General features: G+C 39.5%; 1 protein-coding gene across 1 annotated transcript in view; it reads right to left on the bottom strand.

Annotated features, from left to right (window-relative positions):
* Positions 1–15,732, bottom strand: part of SMS (spermine synthase) — a 42,234-nt gene that overhangs the window by 6,177 nt on the left and 20,325 nt on the right. Inside the window, exons 3-9 of the mRNA XM_033051339.2 lie at positions 15,594–15,687; positions 14,818–14,882; positions 12,367–12,542; positions 10,446–10,600; positions 9,493–9,582; positions 8,477–8,591; positions 7,958–8,037 (exon numbers count right to left, since the gene is read on the bottom strand). Coding sequence (XP_032907230.1) covers positions 7,958–8,037; positions 8,477–8,591; positions 9,493–9,582; positions 10,446–10,600; positions 12,367–12,542; positions 14,818–14,882; positions 15,594–15,687 — 775 coding nt within the window. The remainder of the gene's footprint in view (positions 1–7,957; positions 8,038–8,476; positions 8,592–9,492; positions 9,583–10,445; positions 10,601–12,366; positions 12,543–14,817; positions 14,883–15,593; positions 15,688–15,732) is intronic.

Here is a 15,732-nt window from a genome sequence, read left to right as displayed (position 1 = left end):
TATCTTGTTTGTTCCTGCTGTTCAGTAACATGTGTAACCTGCACCTACTGCAAAAGAATGCAGATTGCTCAACAGAAAAAGAGCTAATGAAAAAAATTAGCTCCCTTACAGTCACATCTTACTCAATATTTTAGGACCACTAACATGAAATGAAGACCCCAGGAACCAAGGACTTAATGCTTCCTAAGAATATGACTGCCTACATTTTGCACACTACAAAGCTTTTAAAACCAGGAGCAGAGTCTTTCACAAAGACTTGTTTTACTGTGCAGCTTATTTTTGGTGCTCCCAGATTTTTTTTAAATGGCCTTAAAATTATTACATGCACACAGATGCAGTTGAAAGTTAATTTTCACAAAGTAAGGAACTAGGATGAGTTTGAACATGTAATATCTGTTCTTTAAAACATACAACAGGCAGAGGCCACAACAAGCAGAGGTCACTCCTGAAATCAGCATTTCTAAACAGCTCCATTTACATTGCTTTACCCATGTAACAACGTCAGATAACTAGAACCAAAGTGTAAAATGTACATTCTGATTTTAGGATTTATACTATTTTTCCTACTTTTTTATTGGTAACATTTTTTCACAGTGTATTTAAAACATTTCTATTTCCAGAGAAAGTGAAAAGATAATTCATTCCACTCATCTTCCTCTGAATTTTTTGCATGTTGCTCAATTTCTTTTCTTTAAAAAAAAAAAAACAAAAAAAACAAAAAACCCACAAAAACTTAACAGAAATGGTCTCAGGCAATGTGATTCTTGGGGTTGTCCTACACAGAACCAGGAGCTGGACTTTGATGATTGCTGTGGGCCCCTTCCCCACCAGGAAATCCTATCACACTCTAATCCTTTCAAAGTCATATTTGGGAAAGAACTCCTTCAAAAGAACTTGCATAGAACACATTTGACTATAATTTTGATCATATTGCACAAACAAACCAGTACATGCTTATTTGGTAAAGGAAGGTGACATGCTGAATATAGAATTTTTCATATTTGGGTATGAGAAAACAAGTGATACTTGTAAAGAGGTAGAGGACCAACACAAACTAAACAAGATGAACACACTGCTGCAGTACTTGTTTAGTAACCTGTTATTATCCAGGGGATTGTGGTGGGGTTTTTTTAGGTTCCGCTGCCCTTCACCAGACATATCATTTTGTTTCAACATCAGACTGAATGCAAAAGAAAACTAAACAACAACCTGTGTGTGTAATTTCAGTCATAAATAGGAACACTGCTAGGTAATTTACAGAGCACACCACTATTACGTAGGAAGTTGAACAGGATACACAATGATAGAAGAGAATCCAGTTTCCCAGACTGTCACTTCAGTATTTCATCACTTGTCCCTTCTCTAGCAAGAAACAAATCACTGTAGACACCATGGAAAACAAATTGCAGGAACAATGAACATGCCAAGAAACAATTTTTGCTTTTCAAACCCTCAACTCTCCCATCTCCAAATCAAAATCTTGCCTAAAGATTCAGACTGCTCACCTGACTCTATCAACCTTTTTCTTCTGGAGAAACACTTCAGGATTTTATAGTTCCACAGAGTTATTCTTTTTTAACTATCTGGCTTTACTCAACACAAAGTTAAGCACTCCAAAAATCAAAACTACAAAACTTAAGGTTTATTTCAATAAACTTATTGAAAAATCACTATTATTAACATCATTCTTTAAATCATGATCAGCTTTATTAACCAAGACAGCAATATTAGTAACAACATCACGCTTAGATGTTCCAGTATCACTAAAATGCCATTGGGAACAAGCCCAGAATGCAGTGCAGTGCTCACTTTAACTCCCACTGCCTAAGGAAGAGTCAGGTGGCAGAGCAATGCACTGTTTGTTCTGAACAGATAGCATGTAACTTAAACAATAGCTAATAGTGAATGCTGTTTAATAAGGTTAAAAGCACCAATAACAGATTTTCACAAACCAAAATCACTTTCTTTTTTCTCCCACAGGGTTCAGCCAATTTCTCAACACATACAAAAGCCCCTACCAAACTCCTCTGCCCAGCCCCCCTCACTTAATCTGTTCCATGTCAAACAATTTGACAGGTAAGAACTAGGAGAATGATGGAATTGTTTTTACCCTTAAGATGCATCTTTCAGACACAAGAGTACTCGAGGCAGTTTTAACTTTGAGAATAACAAATGTTAATCTCCAAGACTGTGCTGATACCGATGACTCCCCTCCCTGAGCCTTTGCACCCTGAGTTTGCTCAGTGCTTGCTCTCACTTCAACACCTCCCAACCATGCATTCTCCTCAGCTCTCACCTGGCACACATTCTGCAGATCCATGGGTTTAGGTTTTAGGTTTCTACGGGACAATGCACAACAAATTTAAATAACAAATACAGTACTGGACAGACAAAAAACATTACTTAAAATAAGTACCAAAAAAAAAAGTTTCAATTAACCCTGTAAGTTCCAGTTAACTCTGCCCATCTATAAAGTGGATGTGTCCCATCAACTGGTTACAGGTTGAACTTAGGCCACTATGCTTCCTCCAACCCTCAGAAAGCAAAATATTGAGCTGGATGCAGGTGAAAGGTCCCTTTTCCATACTTGCCCATTTCTTATGTGTCTTACCCCACATCATTGTCACTGGATACCTTTGTCTGTGACTGTATGACAGAGAAGCTTTTTAATTTTAGCATGGGTTTCTGTTTTTATTTTATGATGATGTGCTGGAATTAGACATGGCCAAGGTGGGGTTTTATCCTTCCTCACCTCAAAGTCACTAATAAGCAGCAAGACACAGAGCATGAGACACGTAGCATCAAAGCTAGGCTTAGGTTTTGGGGGACAGGGAGGGCTGTGAAGGAAATAATGGGAGGCAAACCCAACTGTAAGTACCTCCACTGGCTGAGCTGTCAGTAATAAAACGAAATGAAAATGTCTGTTCCTTAAAGTCTCTCAAACTACCAGGAAATCACAGAGGCTCACATAGAGACATACAGCCATTCTTCCAACCTCCTTTCATGGTTCAGCCATGGAGAATCTTGCTTCCTTCACTGGAAGTACTAATTAGAAAACCCACATAGCAGCCAAAAAAAGGAGTCTAACTATGGAGCAACATGATGATTGTCTGGACATTTAGAGGGCTGTGTAAGAGAGTAGCCAGGAAGAGACAGCTTAGTGAAGGGTCACGGGTTTGTGTGGGAGATGAGACATGATCCTTGCACCAGGGTCAGTGCTGTTTACTGCAGCCTGTGACTGGTCTGAGTTTCCAGCCTGCCTGGGCTGAGTGACCCCAACCAGGAAGTCACAAATTCCTGTTCAGAGGTATTTTTAAAGGTTCCACTATATAAACAGGCTGAAAATGATAGCCTTTTCAACCTCAAAAGATGAGATCAACAGAACAAAAAGTTAAGACAGAAAAATGCATTTTCTTAGCAACACATAATCCACTGACATTCAGAGACAACCTTACAACCAGTCTCAACATCTGATAGAGCAGAGTTTCACAGCTCTTGGGACAATCCTCATATGCTACTTTGAAGGCAGAAGAGAGTGGTGGCCCAGAAAAACAAAAGCCTCATATTATGGCGATATCTACAAGTATATACACTCACTTGAAAGAAATCACTTGGGCCATTTAAAAAACACTTTTAAAAAGTCCAATACTGTAAAAACACTTAACATGTTCAAAAAAAGTTGATGGGAAGGTATATTAGAGATGAAAGTGGACCTCAGGATACACCAAGGTCTTACATTCTCATATACTCTCATTTCTTTTCACTGTGATGGCTGGGAGCCTGTACCTTTCTCTCCTTGGAGTGCCTAACACCAAGCACCTCACAGTTATGGCTTAATATCACATCATTAAACACTTCAAAGCAGCAGCTTCAGAAGAATGGAAATAAGAGTATGCCATATGATCTCTGAACCTCAAATTCATGGGAATAGGTTTAACATTAAGTTTTCACAAACAAGTTTCAAGTGTTAAACTTACAGACAGGTTTGCCAAGTTCTGCAGGCTAAGGGCCCTAAAGCCCATGTTTCTTTGTGCACATCCTGTGTAGGTTGCAACACTCAATATGGATAATGCAGCTAAAAGAGCAAGGCCATGTAAAGCATAGCTGGTACATGCAAGTTTTTGTTCTAAGCTGTGATTACTATTTTCACAGAGAAAGTATGGAGACATTTTTCCCCAAACACACTCAGACACACACTCAAAGCAGCAGAGAAAGGCATCCATTAACTGCCCTTTCATATCTTTCCAGAGCTGAAAAAAGGAAAAAGTGCCTCCTGCATCTCAAAATTGGCCACATAAGTTCTTATACTCCCTAGGAATACAAATAAATAGTCTGAAAAATCTTCCACAGACAGAATCTCTATAAATTTTAATAAAGTGCCAGGCAATACTGGTTACCTGCCTCCATCTAGTGGTGACAGGACATTCTGCAGCAGCGTTTGGAGACTGCTTTGGGGATCACCAAGGAAGGAATCCCAAGGGAACCACCAGGTGTGTTAAGAGCAGCATGCCAGAAATAATTCGTTTTATAATCTCAGATAAATTATATCCATCTGGAGTTAGACAACACTAGATCCTGCCTGCTGACAACTCACGTGCAGATCAGAAGATTTTCTAAAACTTGCTCAGAGCTCAGTGAAGAGGTGATGAGCATTTCCCTTTACCTTTCCCAGCAGTGGCAGCAATACAATATGGGAAAGGATGGCATTCTGTAAACACAATTACACTTTTGGGTAAAGCATTTCTTCAGCATTGAAATAAATGACATCCCAACAAAATGCACATGATTCTGTTCAGGTGTAAGGGGACAGACTACAAAGCACAGAAATTCTCAGTGTTAGTACAACACAATGCCAAGGCAGAACAGGCAACTGTAATTGCTGGCTAGTAGCCACCAGGACAATGATCCTTTAATTGCATTTTTCCTATGAGACATTTCCTCATCATCACAAAGATGAGGCTCTAACAACTAAGTGGACATTCTCTCAGTCACTTAATGATATTAAATATTTTTTGTTTTAGAGAACCAAAATGCAAGGAAGGGGCTGGGGGGCACAGAGAGCCCTGCATTTTAAAAACACAACTGTCTTAAAAGGTACATGATTTCTTCAGCAAGGCCTGTTATATAACATCAGCATCCTGGAAGTAGATAGTTGGACCAAAAGTAACTTAGATGCCAGTGGTTTTAGCTCTGTGTATTAAAATCAGGAATTTAACAGCAAACACAACAGAACACTCAAAATCATTTATGAGGTCCCAATGTGTGACTAAGCTGCCAAAGTTCGTAGTGGCCATGTTTGAGCATCTGTCTATAGTCTAACCAATCCTTCAAGTAGTCAGCTTCAGTTAGTTTAATCAAATATAAATTTAAGTAATTTAAAGTTATAGACAGCTAATTTTACTTAAAGCACCCCAACAGTCTGTTCATCCTATGACCAGACTGTTGAGTTGTCTGAAGGTGTGGTGGGCTGACCCTGGCTGGATGCCAGGTGCCCACAGAAATCACTGTCACCCCTCTACTCAGCTAGAGTGAGGAGAGAAAATATAGCAAAAGGTTCCTGGGCTGAGATAAGGATGAGGAGAGAGTTACCAGTTACCAACACAAGCAAACTCCACTTGGGTAATAAACTCAATTCCTCAGTAAATCAGAGTGGAATAACAAGAAATACACCCAAATTTTAACAATAACTTCCCCCACCCCTCTTTTCTCCCCAGGGTGAGCTTTATTTACAAATTCTCTACCTCCTCCCCACTGCACTGATGGGAGATGGGGAACTGGGATTGTGGTGAGTTCATCCCATGTTACTGCTGCTGCTCCTTCCTCCTCACACTGCTCCAAATGTGTCTCCCACTATGGGAGACAGTCTCCCATGAACTTCTCCAACGTAAGTCCTTCCATGGGCTGCAGTTTTTCATTAATTGCTCCAGCATGGGTCCCCTGCAGGGCCACAAGTTCTGCCAGGAAGCCTGCTCTAGTGTGGGCTTCCTGAAGGGTCACAGCCTCTTTCAGACAGCCACATGCTCCAAAGGGGCTGCAGGGGGATCTCTGCTCCCCTGTGGAGCTTCATGGGCTGCAGGAGCACAGCCTGCTACACCATGGTCATCATGGACTGCAGGGGAATCTCTGCACTGGTACCTGCAGCATCTCCTGCCCCTCCTTCAGTGATCTCTGTGTCTGCAGAGCTGTATCTCTCACACATTCTCACTTCTCTCTCTGGATGCAACTGCTGCTGTGCAGCAACTTTTGGCCCTTCAAAAATCTTACCCAGAGGCACTACCACAGTCACAGATGGGCTCAGCCCTGGCCAGGAGCAGGTCCATCCTGGAGCCAGCTAGCATTGGCTCTGCTGGAAGAGGGTGTGGGAAGGGCTCCCCATGTCCACTACCAAAACCTGGCCACATAAACCTAACAGAGAGAACTATTTTGTTTTTCAGGCCCACTGGGAAGTGGTTACAAGGATCAAATGGGCTGAGTAGGTACCAACAGATATATCAAAAGCTCTGATAGTACAATTAATACTGGGGCAGACAGCTTTTTTTTTCCCAACATTTTCAGGCAGACTAAATTGCTAGAGAACACTGCTTCTATACTCTGGCCCTTGCACTGGCTATGCATTAGCCCTAAGGTCAATTTTAAGCCACATCAATTTTAATCCTGCCATGTACCACCTTTAGGACCATAATCTGGAACATTGCATAGTCTCACAACAGCTAAAACCCACCAGGTCTAGTTCAGGATTGCTGTCCTTCCTTTCTTTCTGGGCAATCACACACTGCAGAGCTGACATCTCCTCTCCATTAAGACAAAACAAGCAGCACCAGCTTCCACCTCAGCTGGTTCCAGCTGACACAGAACCAGTGCCCCCTGCCCTCTGGCTGCAGCACAGCCATCATTTCAGCTTTCAACACAAGCTTTCTCTCCAGAGTCCTTCTGCAAAGTCCAACAAAACCTGTCCCCAGACAGACTTTTACTTTCATTCCAATAGGGTGAGCTAGTGTTACTCTGTATGCTACAAGTACAGCAACTGCAACACAATGGCTCACTGTTTCCAAACATGTAGTGTCCTTTTGATATCAAAGTCTGCCACAAATACTTCCACTATTAACAGGACAAAAAAAGCCACTAAAATTTAGTGTGGTAAAACCATGTTAATCACATAGTATATTTCGACCACAAGATAATTTCTCCTGCCCATAAAACCACAGTATTTTAAAATAGAGAAGCATATTAGAATTGTCACAAACCTTATCCCACCAGTTTTGCATTTCTTTATAAACCTGCACCATTTTGCAGTAAACCAATTTGTGTATTTCAGAGCTTAAGGTTAGTATTCTAAATTACAGAACTTAGATACTCTACACATCAGAAGACTAGTTTATGAGCATGACAAAAGGAATACAACTTTAGAGACTCAGCCATCTGCTGGCTCCTGTCACATTCTTGTACAATTGCACACAATTTCATGGTATTCCAAACTCAGGATTACCTGAAGTATTTTCTGTTGAAAGCTATACCACAATTCTATTATCTATGAGGTGGCTATACTAATTTCTCATCCAACTGCACCCATGTCACTCTTCTACCTTAATGAATGACAAATTCCTATGGTTTACACTCTATAGTTGGAGACATTAGCTTAGAAACCATGTATTTCTTCATAAAGTACATTTGTTCTGCTTTTCCAAGACTGTTTAGCTGCAATATTGTGCAGTATGCCTTGCTGAGTCTTAAAATTTTATTTTTCAACTCCAGAAAAAAAGCACTACCTATTCAGTTGAAATAATGAAAAAAGACAAGTTAGCAAATCCTAACTTTGATGCAAAATGCCAGATAGGCCATTGAAGGGAGAAAAGCAGCTTGAAGTAGATTTTTAGGTAGTTTTGTCATTTTTTAAAACTGACAATATGTAAATTGCAATAGATATAAAGCAGTCCTTTATAACATCCAAGTATCATACCTGTGTAAAGTATTTTCCATCTTGTTTCAGGACTTTCATTGAGAGGTCAAGAATCAACCGTAGAAACTCCCATGTGGAATCTGCATATCGGGAATGAGTGCAAAACAGAACAGCACATTATTGGCTTGTTAACTTATTACATCTTCAAGACTTACAAAGTTTAAAAAATCCTGGATTAAGAAAAACAACTGCAAACCACACACAACGGCAATGATGGCAGAAGCATTGTTTTTCTTCACAGGAATTTTCCTGAAGTTTCCAATAAATTAGCAGTGAGGAAAATTTACTAGAGTATGAACTCCCAATATTTCAAGAGCTACATGAGTATATTATTCTGGAATAAGAGATTTAAAAGTGTTAGGCACTTGCTAGTTCTTTTCTAATATTCAAAAAAATTAAAGAAAACAGATGTCTTTTTCTCTCAGATTTGATTTTTAAATGGAAAAAATTTATGCTGCAGACTATTGTACAGCAGAAGGACAGAAATGTTGAAAATCTAATTTACTTATGAGAATTTACCTTCTTCTGGAGATGTGGAGATTGGAACAGCTGTCAGATCATTAATTACATAATCAAACATTCTCCCTTCTTTGGCATACCTCTTCAGTACAGGAATACAGTCTTCAATTAGAACCTGTAAGAATGAAATATTGCTGCTAGTTCTAAAAATACCCTAAAACTGACCAGGTAGAAGGAGCAAATGTGGATTTACAGAAATTAAGAAGGAAAAAATACAAAATTAAATACATGTTCAATTTTAGGCTCCACTTTCAACTTTTTACATCATATAGAAAGGAGGAACTTGGTAGGAATTATGACAATAAAAAAACAGGCATTTCAGGACTGAAGTTCCTGGAACTGTGACCACTGCTCTTCCTACCAAATGGTGACAAACAGTTAGCAGTTCCAACATATGAGTTAAATGAAGTCTTTATGTATGAAGGGCCACTTCCACAGAGTAGTGACTTCTGTTAATTTTTTGTATTAGCTCACTCCTGTAAGTTAATATCTGTGACAACATCTAAGGGTCAGTAATGAAAACAAACACCAGATTACACCTGGGCTCATTTGTAAGTGCTATCAGATGCAGCACAAAGACCTCAATGCATGACATTTGTTGGGGTTTTTTATTTTAATATTATAGCAGTGCAACACTAAGACTCTGCCTGCAGATCCATAATTGTTAAATGTGTACTAAAAATGCAGGTACCTTCAACAGTATAGAACAACTATGAAATACACATTTCTTCCATCTTCTTAACAGTTTAAGGAATGCTGTTGAACACAACACTCTTACTGCTATCTCTTCTTTATTTCTAAGTTATTATAGCAAACATTCTCCTGTTTCACATTCCTTAAAAAGCTACATATGCAATTAATTTTAGAAGTCTGAAGATAGTTAAAATACTTCCAACATTAACTCCAGTTATTAAAATACACAAGTGTCATACAAAAGGAAAAAAAAGCCTCCCAAACTTCCAGACTAGGTCTACATGCATTTGAAATGGCTTGCAATGAAAAAGACAAAGCCTTACCTGGTAGCACTCTCCCTTCAGATTGTCTAAGACATCTCCACAAGTTTTACGCATGTGTTTTTTACACCCGTCAATCACCATTTGGTCAATGTTTGAAGCTTGTCAAGGCATAATACATTCCAGAAATAATGGAGGTAAGAGTTTCTGCTTCTTCAGAAAGAAATTCTCAAAGAGGCATTCACAAAGAAAGAATTAGATCTGTCTATTGGTATGTATGCTGCATCTTGTGTACTGGCCTCCAGATTCAATTAGAAAATTATGAAGTGCTTATTTTTGGTTTTAACCTGTGAAAGTCTGAAATGTGAACTAAGACTATTGAAAACTCCATGAAGTTTATCCTAGTTTATCCATAAACTAGGATAAGATTTTAACCTACATTTTAAAAACAATTATTTTTAGTCTTAGCAAATAGATTCCAAAACCTAGGATGATCAACATTTTATACAGCTAACAGTGGTTCACGTTACAAACTACAGAATGTTGAAAATTCGATTTGTATTGGAATTCTTAGAAAAGGGTTGGTCAATTCATCAATATAGTTCATCAAATCCTGACATTTCTATTGATTAAATTTTTTTGCTTCTAGCATTATTTTTTAATAGCTTTCTTTGGGAAAACAGATGAACTCAAGAAGGCAGAAGTGAGCCCAAACCTCAAACTTGACAGATCTGTCTCCTGTTCTTAGAGAAAGCATCAGTCTGATGACAGAGCTTTCCTTTCCTTATGTAAACTGCTACTCAAGAGTTACGGTATGGATTGGGAACCTGAAAGCAGTGGTGCATAATGATGCACAAATATGTTGTCACTGGATCTCTCCAAGTTGACAACAAGATTTCATTTCAGACCCTAGCTCCTCATGCAATTCAGAACCTGACAGGTAACTGTGCTCAGTGCTAAGGGATCAGCAGAAAGCTCAGGTTGATATGAATGATAGGCCATTTGTCAAAGGATATCTCTACCATGGTAACCATCTTTGGCTTCAGTTTGACTATCTCATACAGTATACCTCCATCACCACCTCCTAGGATTAGCACCTCTTTCCCAGTGTAATCTTCCTTTCCACTGCCCATTATGGCTTGAGTATATGCCAGGTCACTTTCTGCCAGATCTGAATGGAAGGAAGAAAGAATTGGACAGAAATATTAAATCTTCAGTTCTCATTACCTGGATTAATCCAGAGGTTATACAAAAACAGACCAAAGCAAGAACATCTACAGAAAGAACCTGTCTCTCAGAGAGAGTACAAATAGTGAGATTCTTCTCAGAATCCCACACAGGATTTCTCAAGTTCTCCACGTGAGCCCAGCAATGGTCATCTCAGCACTGGGAATTACTGTGTGCCAAGGGAAAAAGTATCAGAGCAAAACCATCAGTCTTTGTAACTTGATGTTCACACTTGATACTTCAGTGGTCTTTTTTATCTCAGACTCATCCTGCAAGAGACAGATCTGGAAGTTTTTGAAAATCCATTGTGGACCCCAGCTAAAAAGGACAACCTAGAGGCACATCAGTGGATCCCTGCACAAAAACAAATATGACCATTAACACCCAGGTGCTGCAGGGCCCTGCAGCTTGCCTGCTGCCAGCATTACCTTCAAAGCAGGCAGTAACACTCCCAAGCTGCAACACAGATCTGCACTACATGGGCCAAGCTTTGTGCAGCAGCACATTGTGGCATATCCTGTCAGTCTGCCTGGCAATCACCACCTCACTTATGAGTGCACAATAACAAAATGAGACAAAGCATTATTTCAAAATCCCGTGGAAGGGAAATAACTAATGGCATGCTTCCCTTTCCACATGGCACACTGTCTTAATGTTCAAGCAAAACCTCATCTCCATGTTAAACTCTGATGAAAATTTCTGGCTAGAAGTACTGAATATCCAACTTGATGATTTCTAGTACATTAGATTACAAAACACATGGATTAGAAAATACCTTGCTGATGAATTCAATAACAGTGCTTTTCAGCTGCCATCTGCACAGAAGCCCTCCTGACAGTTACAGAAAGCTAATTGAATTGTTACAGGTACTTCCAATGACTTCAAAAGCTCTATTTCATTTTCTTAATTACTCTGCCATTAGAGTGAAGATAGATATTCTACCCCTGGCCAGCAATGTCTTTAATTTACCAGAGTCAGTCCTTTACAAAATAAAAACTAAGTTTTACAAAGCATAGACCTTTTATTGCCTAGATTTTCCAGCAAGCAGCAGTCTCCACCTTCTCTTAAGTTCACAAAGGTCAGCAGGCATAAAGTACCACATAAAAACCCTCACAAAGGTTGGGTCAGTATTTTGATCAATTTACAAGTTCAAGGTCTATTATTTTGAAAAAAGAGTCAAAAGCTGTTCACCAATAAAGCAGCTAAAATGTTTGAGATACAGCTGTATCACCAAGCAAGGAATTCCCTTAGAGAATGAAGGCAGCAGCAGGATTATTTATACACACACACAACAGGTCCCACTTGCTATTTCTTTAGAACTCTGTTGTGTTTTGAAGACTGACATAGTAGCTTGTTTTACTGTCAAAGAAGGCTTCAGAAGGTTGGACTGGCAACAAACAGAAAAGTTCATATAGAAGAATGGAGTAGAGCAAGCTCTGCTATAGAACACCATCTTCTATTCTCCCAGGCCACTTTCTGCAGTAAAGATACTAACTCTGGAAAAATAGATTCTTTTTTTAACTCTGGATTTTACACTGGTCAGCCTGATTAACATCCTTAATATACAGGAACAGATATATGTGCACATGCACAAACAGTTACCAGCACCTGAACCACGACCCTTAAGACATCTATTAAAACTGCCATAGCAGGATAGAAAACAACATTCTGACATTCACACCAGAGATCCTTAAATGAGATGATACTTACTAACATCCCCACTGAGAATAAGAATATTCCCAAATTGTTTGGAATGCAGAATTTTAATATTCTGGAAAGGTGAATCTTCATCATAAACAACTTCATCTATGTCATACTCCACCAGGCGCCCATCAGCTGTGGGCCAGTATCTGTCAATGACACCTCCTCTCAAAATGGCTGGCAACCTGCAAAATAAAAACATGAAAGGAAATTATAAAAATTTGAAATATTTTTTAAAAATCCACTTTAAACATACTGTGGATTCACCATAATAACATTTACAAGAGGCATCTAAGAAAACTTGCTACATTTAGCACTTAACAGACATAAAAAATCTACCAGTCATATGTTAAATATACATAACTTGCTAAGGGGCAGATAATATACATGGTTCTTTTATGTACAACTTCTACAACATACTTGTGAATTTCTCTGTATTCTAAAAGATGGAATTTAGATAATGTATGAGCCTCTGTAGAAGAATCAGCTCATGACTAGAAATTCATACAATACAAAAACAGAATGCAGGAAAAAAAGCCATGACAAAACTTCTTCCCAGCTCAGTTAAGAACACCATTTCTCTGAAATTAAGCGAATTCAACTCTGAAGCTATACTGAGACACATTTCAGTACATAGAGAAACAAAAAAATACTATTACAGTGTTTCAAACTGAGCTGGGTCACCCTGATTATGCACTACCATAAACACAATCCTTTATATCAAGTAATAATTTGCATTACTTTTAAATAGTGGTTCAAGCATCCGCTAAGACAGTTTTGGGTTTGTTGTCTGTGGGCTTTAGGGTTTTTTTAAAATTCCATAGAGATGTACCTTTGTTCAAACCAGTATTTCACCTGTAAAGACAAACTATCTTTGAAATAACAGCAAACAATCAAAGGGATTGCATTTAGGCAAAACGTGCAGGCACAGAGTTCATCAAATCTCCCACATGCACTTCAAAGAATTAAAGGGGCTTTTTTCCCCAGGAGGCTGCAGCAGAAGACTAGACACAGACAAGCTCCTTCTAAATTCTCTAGTGATTCCCAATCGATATTCCAGAAACACTTCCTACCCCCAGTGAGCCACCAGATGGCAGCACATGGTAGGAGCAAGAAAAGGCACTAAAATCTTCAGGTACATTCATCCTAGTGCAGCTGACACCAAAACTATGGAAAAACCAATTAAAAAGAACCCAAAAAACAACAAAACCACAAAACAAAAAACCCACACAAACTAGAAACAAGCAAAAAACTACACTGATGAGCATGTGAGAAGACCCATGCCAGATGCACTGTTCTAGGAGGTTCATCCTTTTATACTAAAGTAACCAAAAGATCTAGACCACTCCAGGCAGGTATTGGTCTGATCCATTTAAGAAATTCCTATCACAGGGATTCCAAACTCCCTCTATTGTTTCAGCATCAAAACAGCCTCAGAAAGCTTCTCCTCCATAAGCACAGACGCAAGATCATAATCTATGTTAGCACAATGTGCACCCTTTGTGAGGCTTTACCAGGCTGATGTCTTCCTATTTCATAGTTTGCTCCTTGGCTTTACTGAGTCGTGTTGGTTTCACACTTGCTTTTCACTTTTCTTGACCCATTTTCACTTTTATGCACCTGCTGCACTTTCTACCATGTGCATGCCTACAGTAAGTGCTCCCTGGCTTCAAGGTACCAGTCACTGCCAGTCACCACAAAGACAACAAAAAGCCATATCCAGAATGAAAGTTATTTCAGTACCAGCCCATGAGCTGCAATTTGAGCCCTTAAAATTTAACACATAGTCTTGAATTTAAATAATCCAAAGTGACAAAGGGCTTGCAAACTCTCTGTCCTTAAGTTTAATTATAAACATTTGACACAAAACATAGCTATCTTCTTGGCAGGTCCCTAAACACACATGCCCACAGTGAGCACCATGAGGCACTGCAGAGGCAGAAACGTGAGAAAGCTGCAGGAAACCTTGTTAGGGCAAAGTCTCCTCCATGGGCTCAAGCTCTATTTTAGCTCTAATCCTCACCCCTGGTACCTGTGCCAGAGCTGCATTGAAGCTCTTATCCCCACCTGCCCAAGTCTTTTGCCAGTCCTTGACACACAGCTCAGAGTTGCCTCAGTACTACAGCCCAGCCTGGCAGTCACACGGCTGGGTCTGATCCTGGTCACCATCATCATCTCACCTTCATGAGCTGTGGGATGTGACCCACAGGGTACAGTTTATGCCCTGGCCTATTCCTCTGCCACCCTTGGTTGCCCAGCCCTTTCAGAGCAGTCTGCTCCTACTTCCACACTGCATTTTCTCTCACTGTTTCATGCAATCATCACAAGAAACTAAAAAAAAAAAAAAATCCATCCATACCTTCATACTCCAGGCTATTCACTGCATTACAGCAAAACATAACTTGATTATCTTTAGTGACTGCAGACAAGACATATACAGAAGTAGAAGCACTAACTTACCGTTTCACCCTTTTTATGCTACCATGAAACAATTCTTTCATTCTTTCTTCTACTTTGTTTAGAAGCTGCAAACAATAGGAAACAAAAGGAAGAATTTGTAGATCAGCACTTTATACAAAATATCTGTTAAATTAGTCTACCTGGAAGTCAATAAAACATAGCACCTGTTACAAAAAGACTTTGAAGTGTAACACTAGAAGCCATGAGTAACTAGCTAGCCTCCTCAGCCTCGTTACTAGCAAGAATGTGCACATTTCAGTTGCTGTCATCACTGCACTTAGCTGCTCTCCAGGATAACACAGCCAAACAGGGAACATGAGAACCCTTTAAAGTTCTATTCCTGCTACAGCAGTGGCCTCTTCCCCTGCAATATTCAAGGTCAAGAACCTTCATGCTAGGGGAGATGAAGTTCTTTTCCTCCATGGGGCAAAAGATTGAGTATGGAGGCTCCCCATCTTTCAGAACAGATAACAAAGTCTCACCAGGTTGCAGACTGAGTGTCTCATGCCATCCCTCACTACCCTGAGGTAGCTGAAGAGACCCAAGCCCCAACCAAAACTGTTGTATCTTTACAACTTTTACAAAGAAGACAAGGCCCAGTACTTGCAGAAGAGTGTGTGCAGCTTCAGCAGGTGCTACTGTTCTCATCTCTGAGCATCCAGGTTTGAACTGACCCTAATATTTTTAATCTTTTACCACAATAGACTTTGACAGACCTGAAAAAAGGGGCTCCCATTATAGTTAGGCAATCCTAGTAAGATAAGCAATACTCATACCTGATCAACTTCTTCTCTTCCTTTCACATCATCGTTGTAGCTCTGTAGATCCACCAACACCAGCCCATGAGGGTGAATTCTCAAATTGGCAAAACTATAGAGACAGTGATAATAAATTTATTATCAAATATCAGAGTAA

Source organism: Catharus ustulatus, chromosome 2 (assembly GCF_009819885.2).
Source record: "Catharus ustulatus isolate bCatUst1 chromosome 2, bCatUst1.pri.v2, whole genome shotgun sequence".
NCBI lineage: Eukaryota > Metazoa > Chordata > Aves > Passeriformes > Turdidae > Catharus > Catharus ustulatus.
The sequence above is the reverse complement of the archived record's forward strand: the minus strand, read 5'-3'. Positions and strand labels throughout refer to the sequence as shown.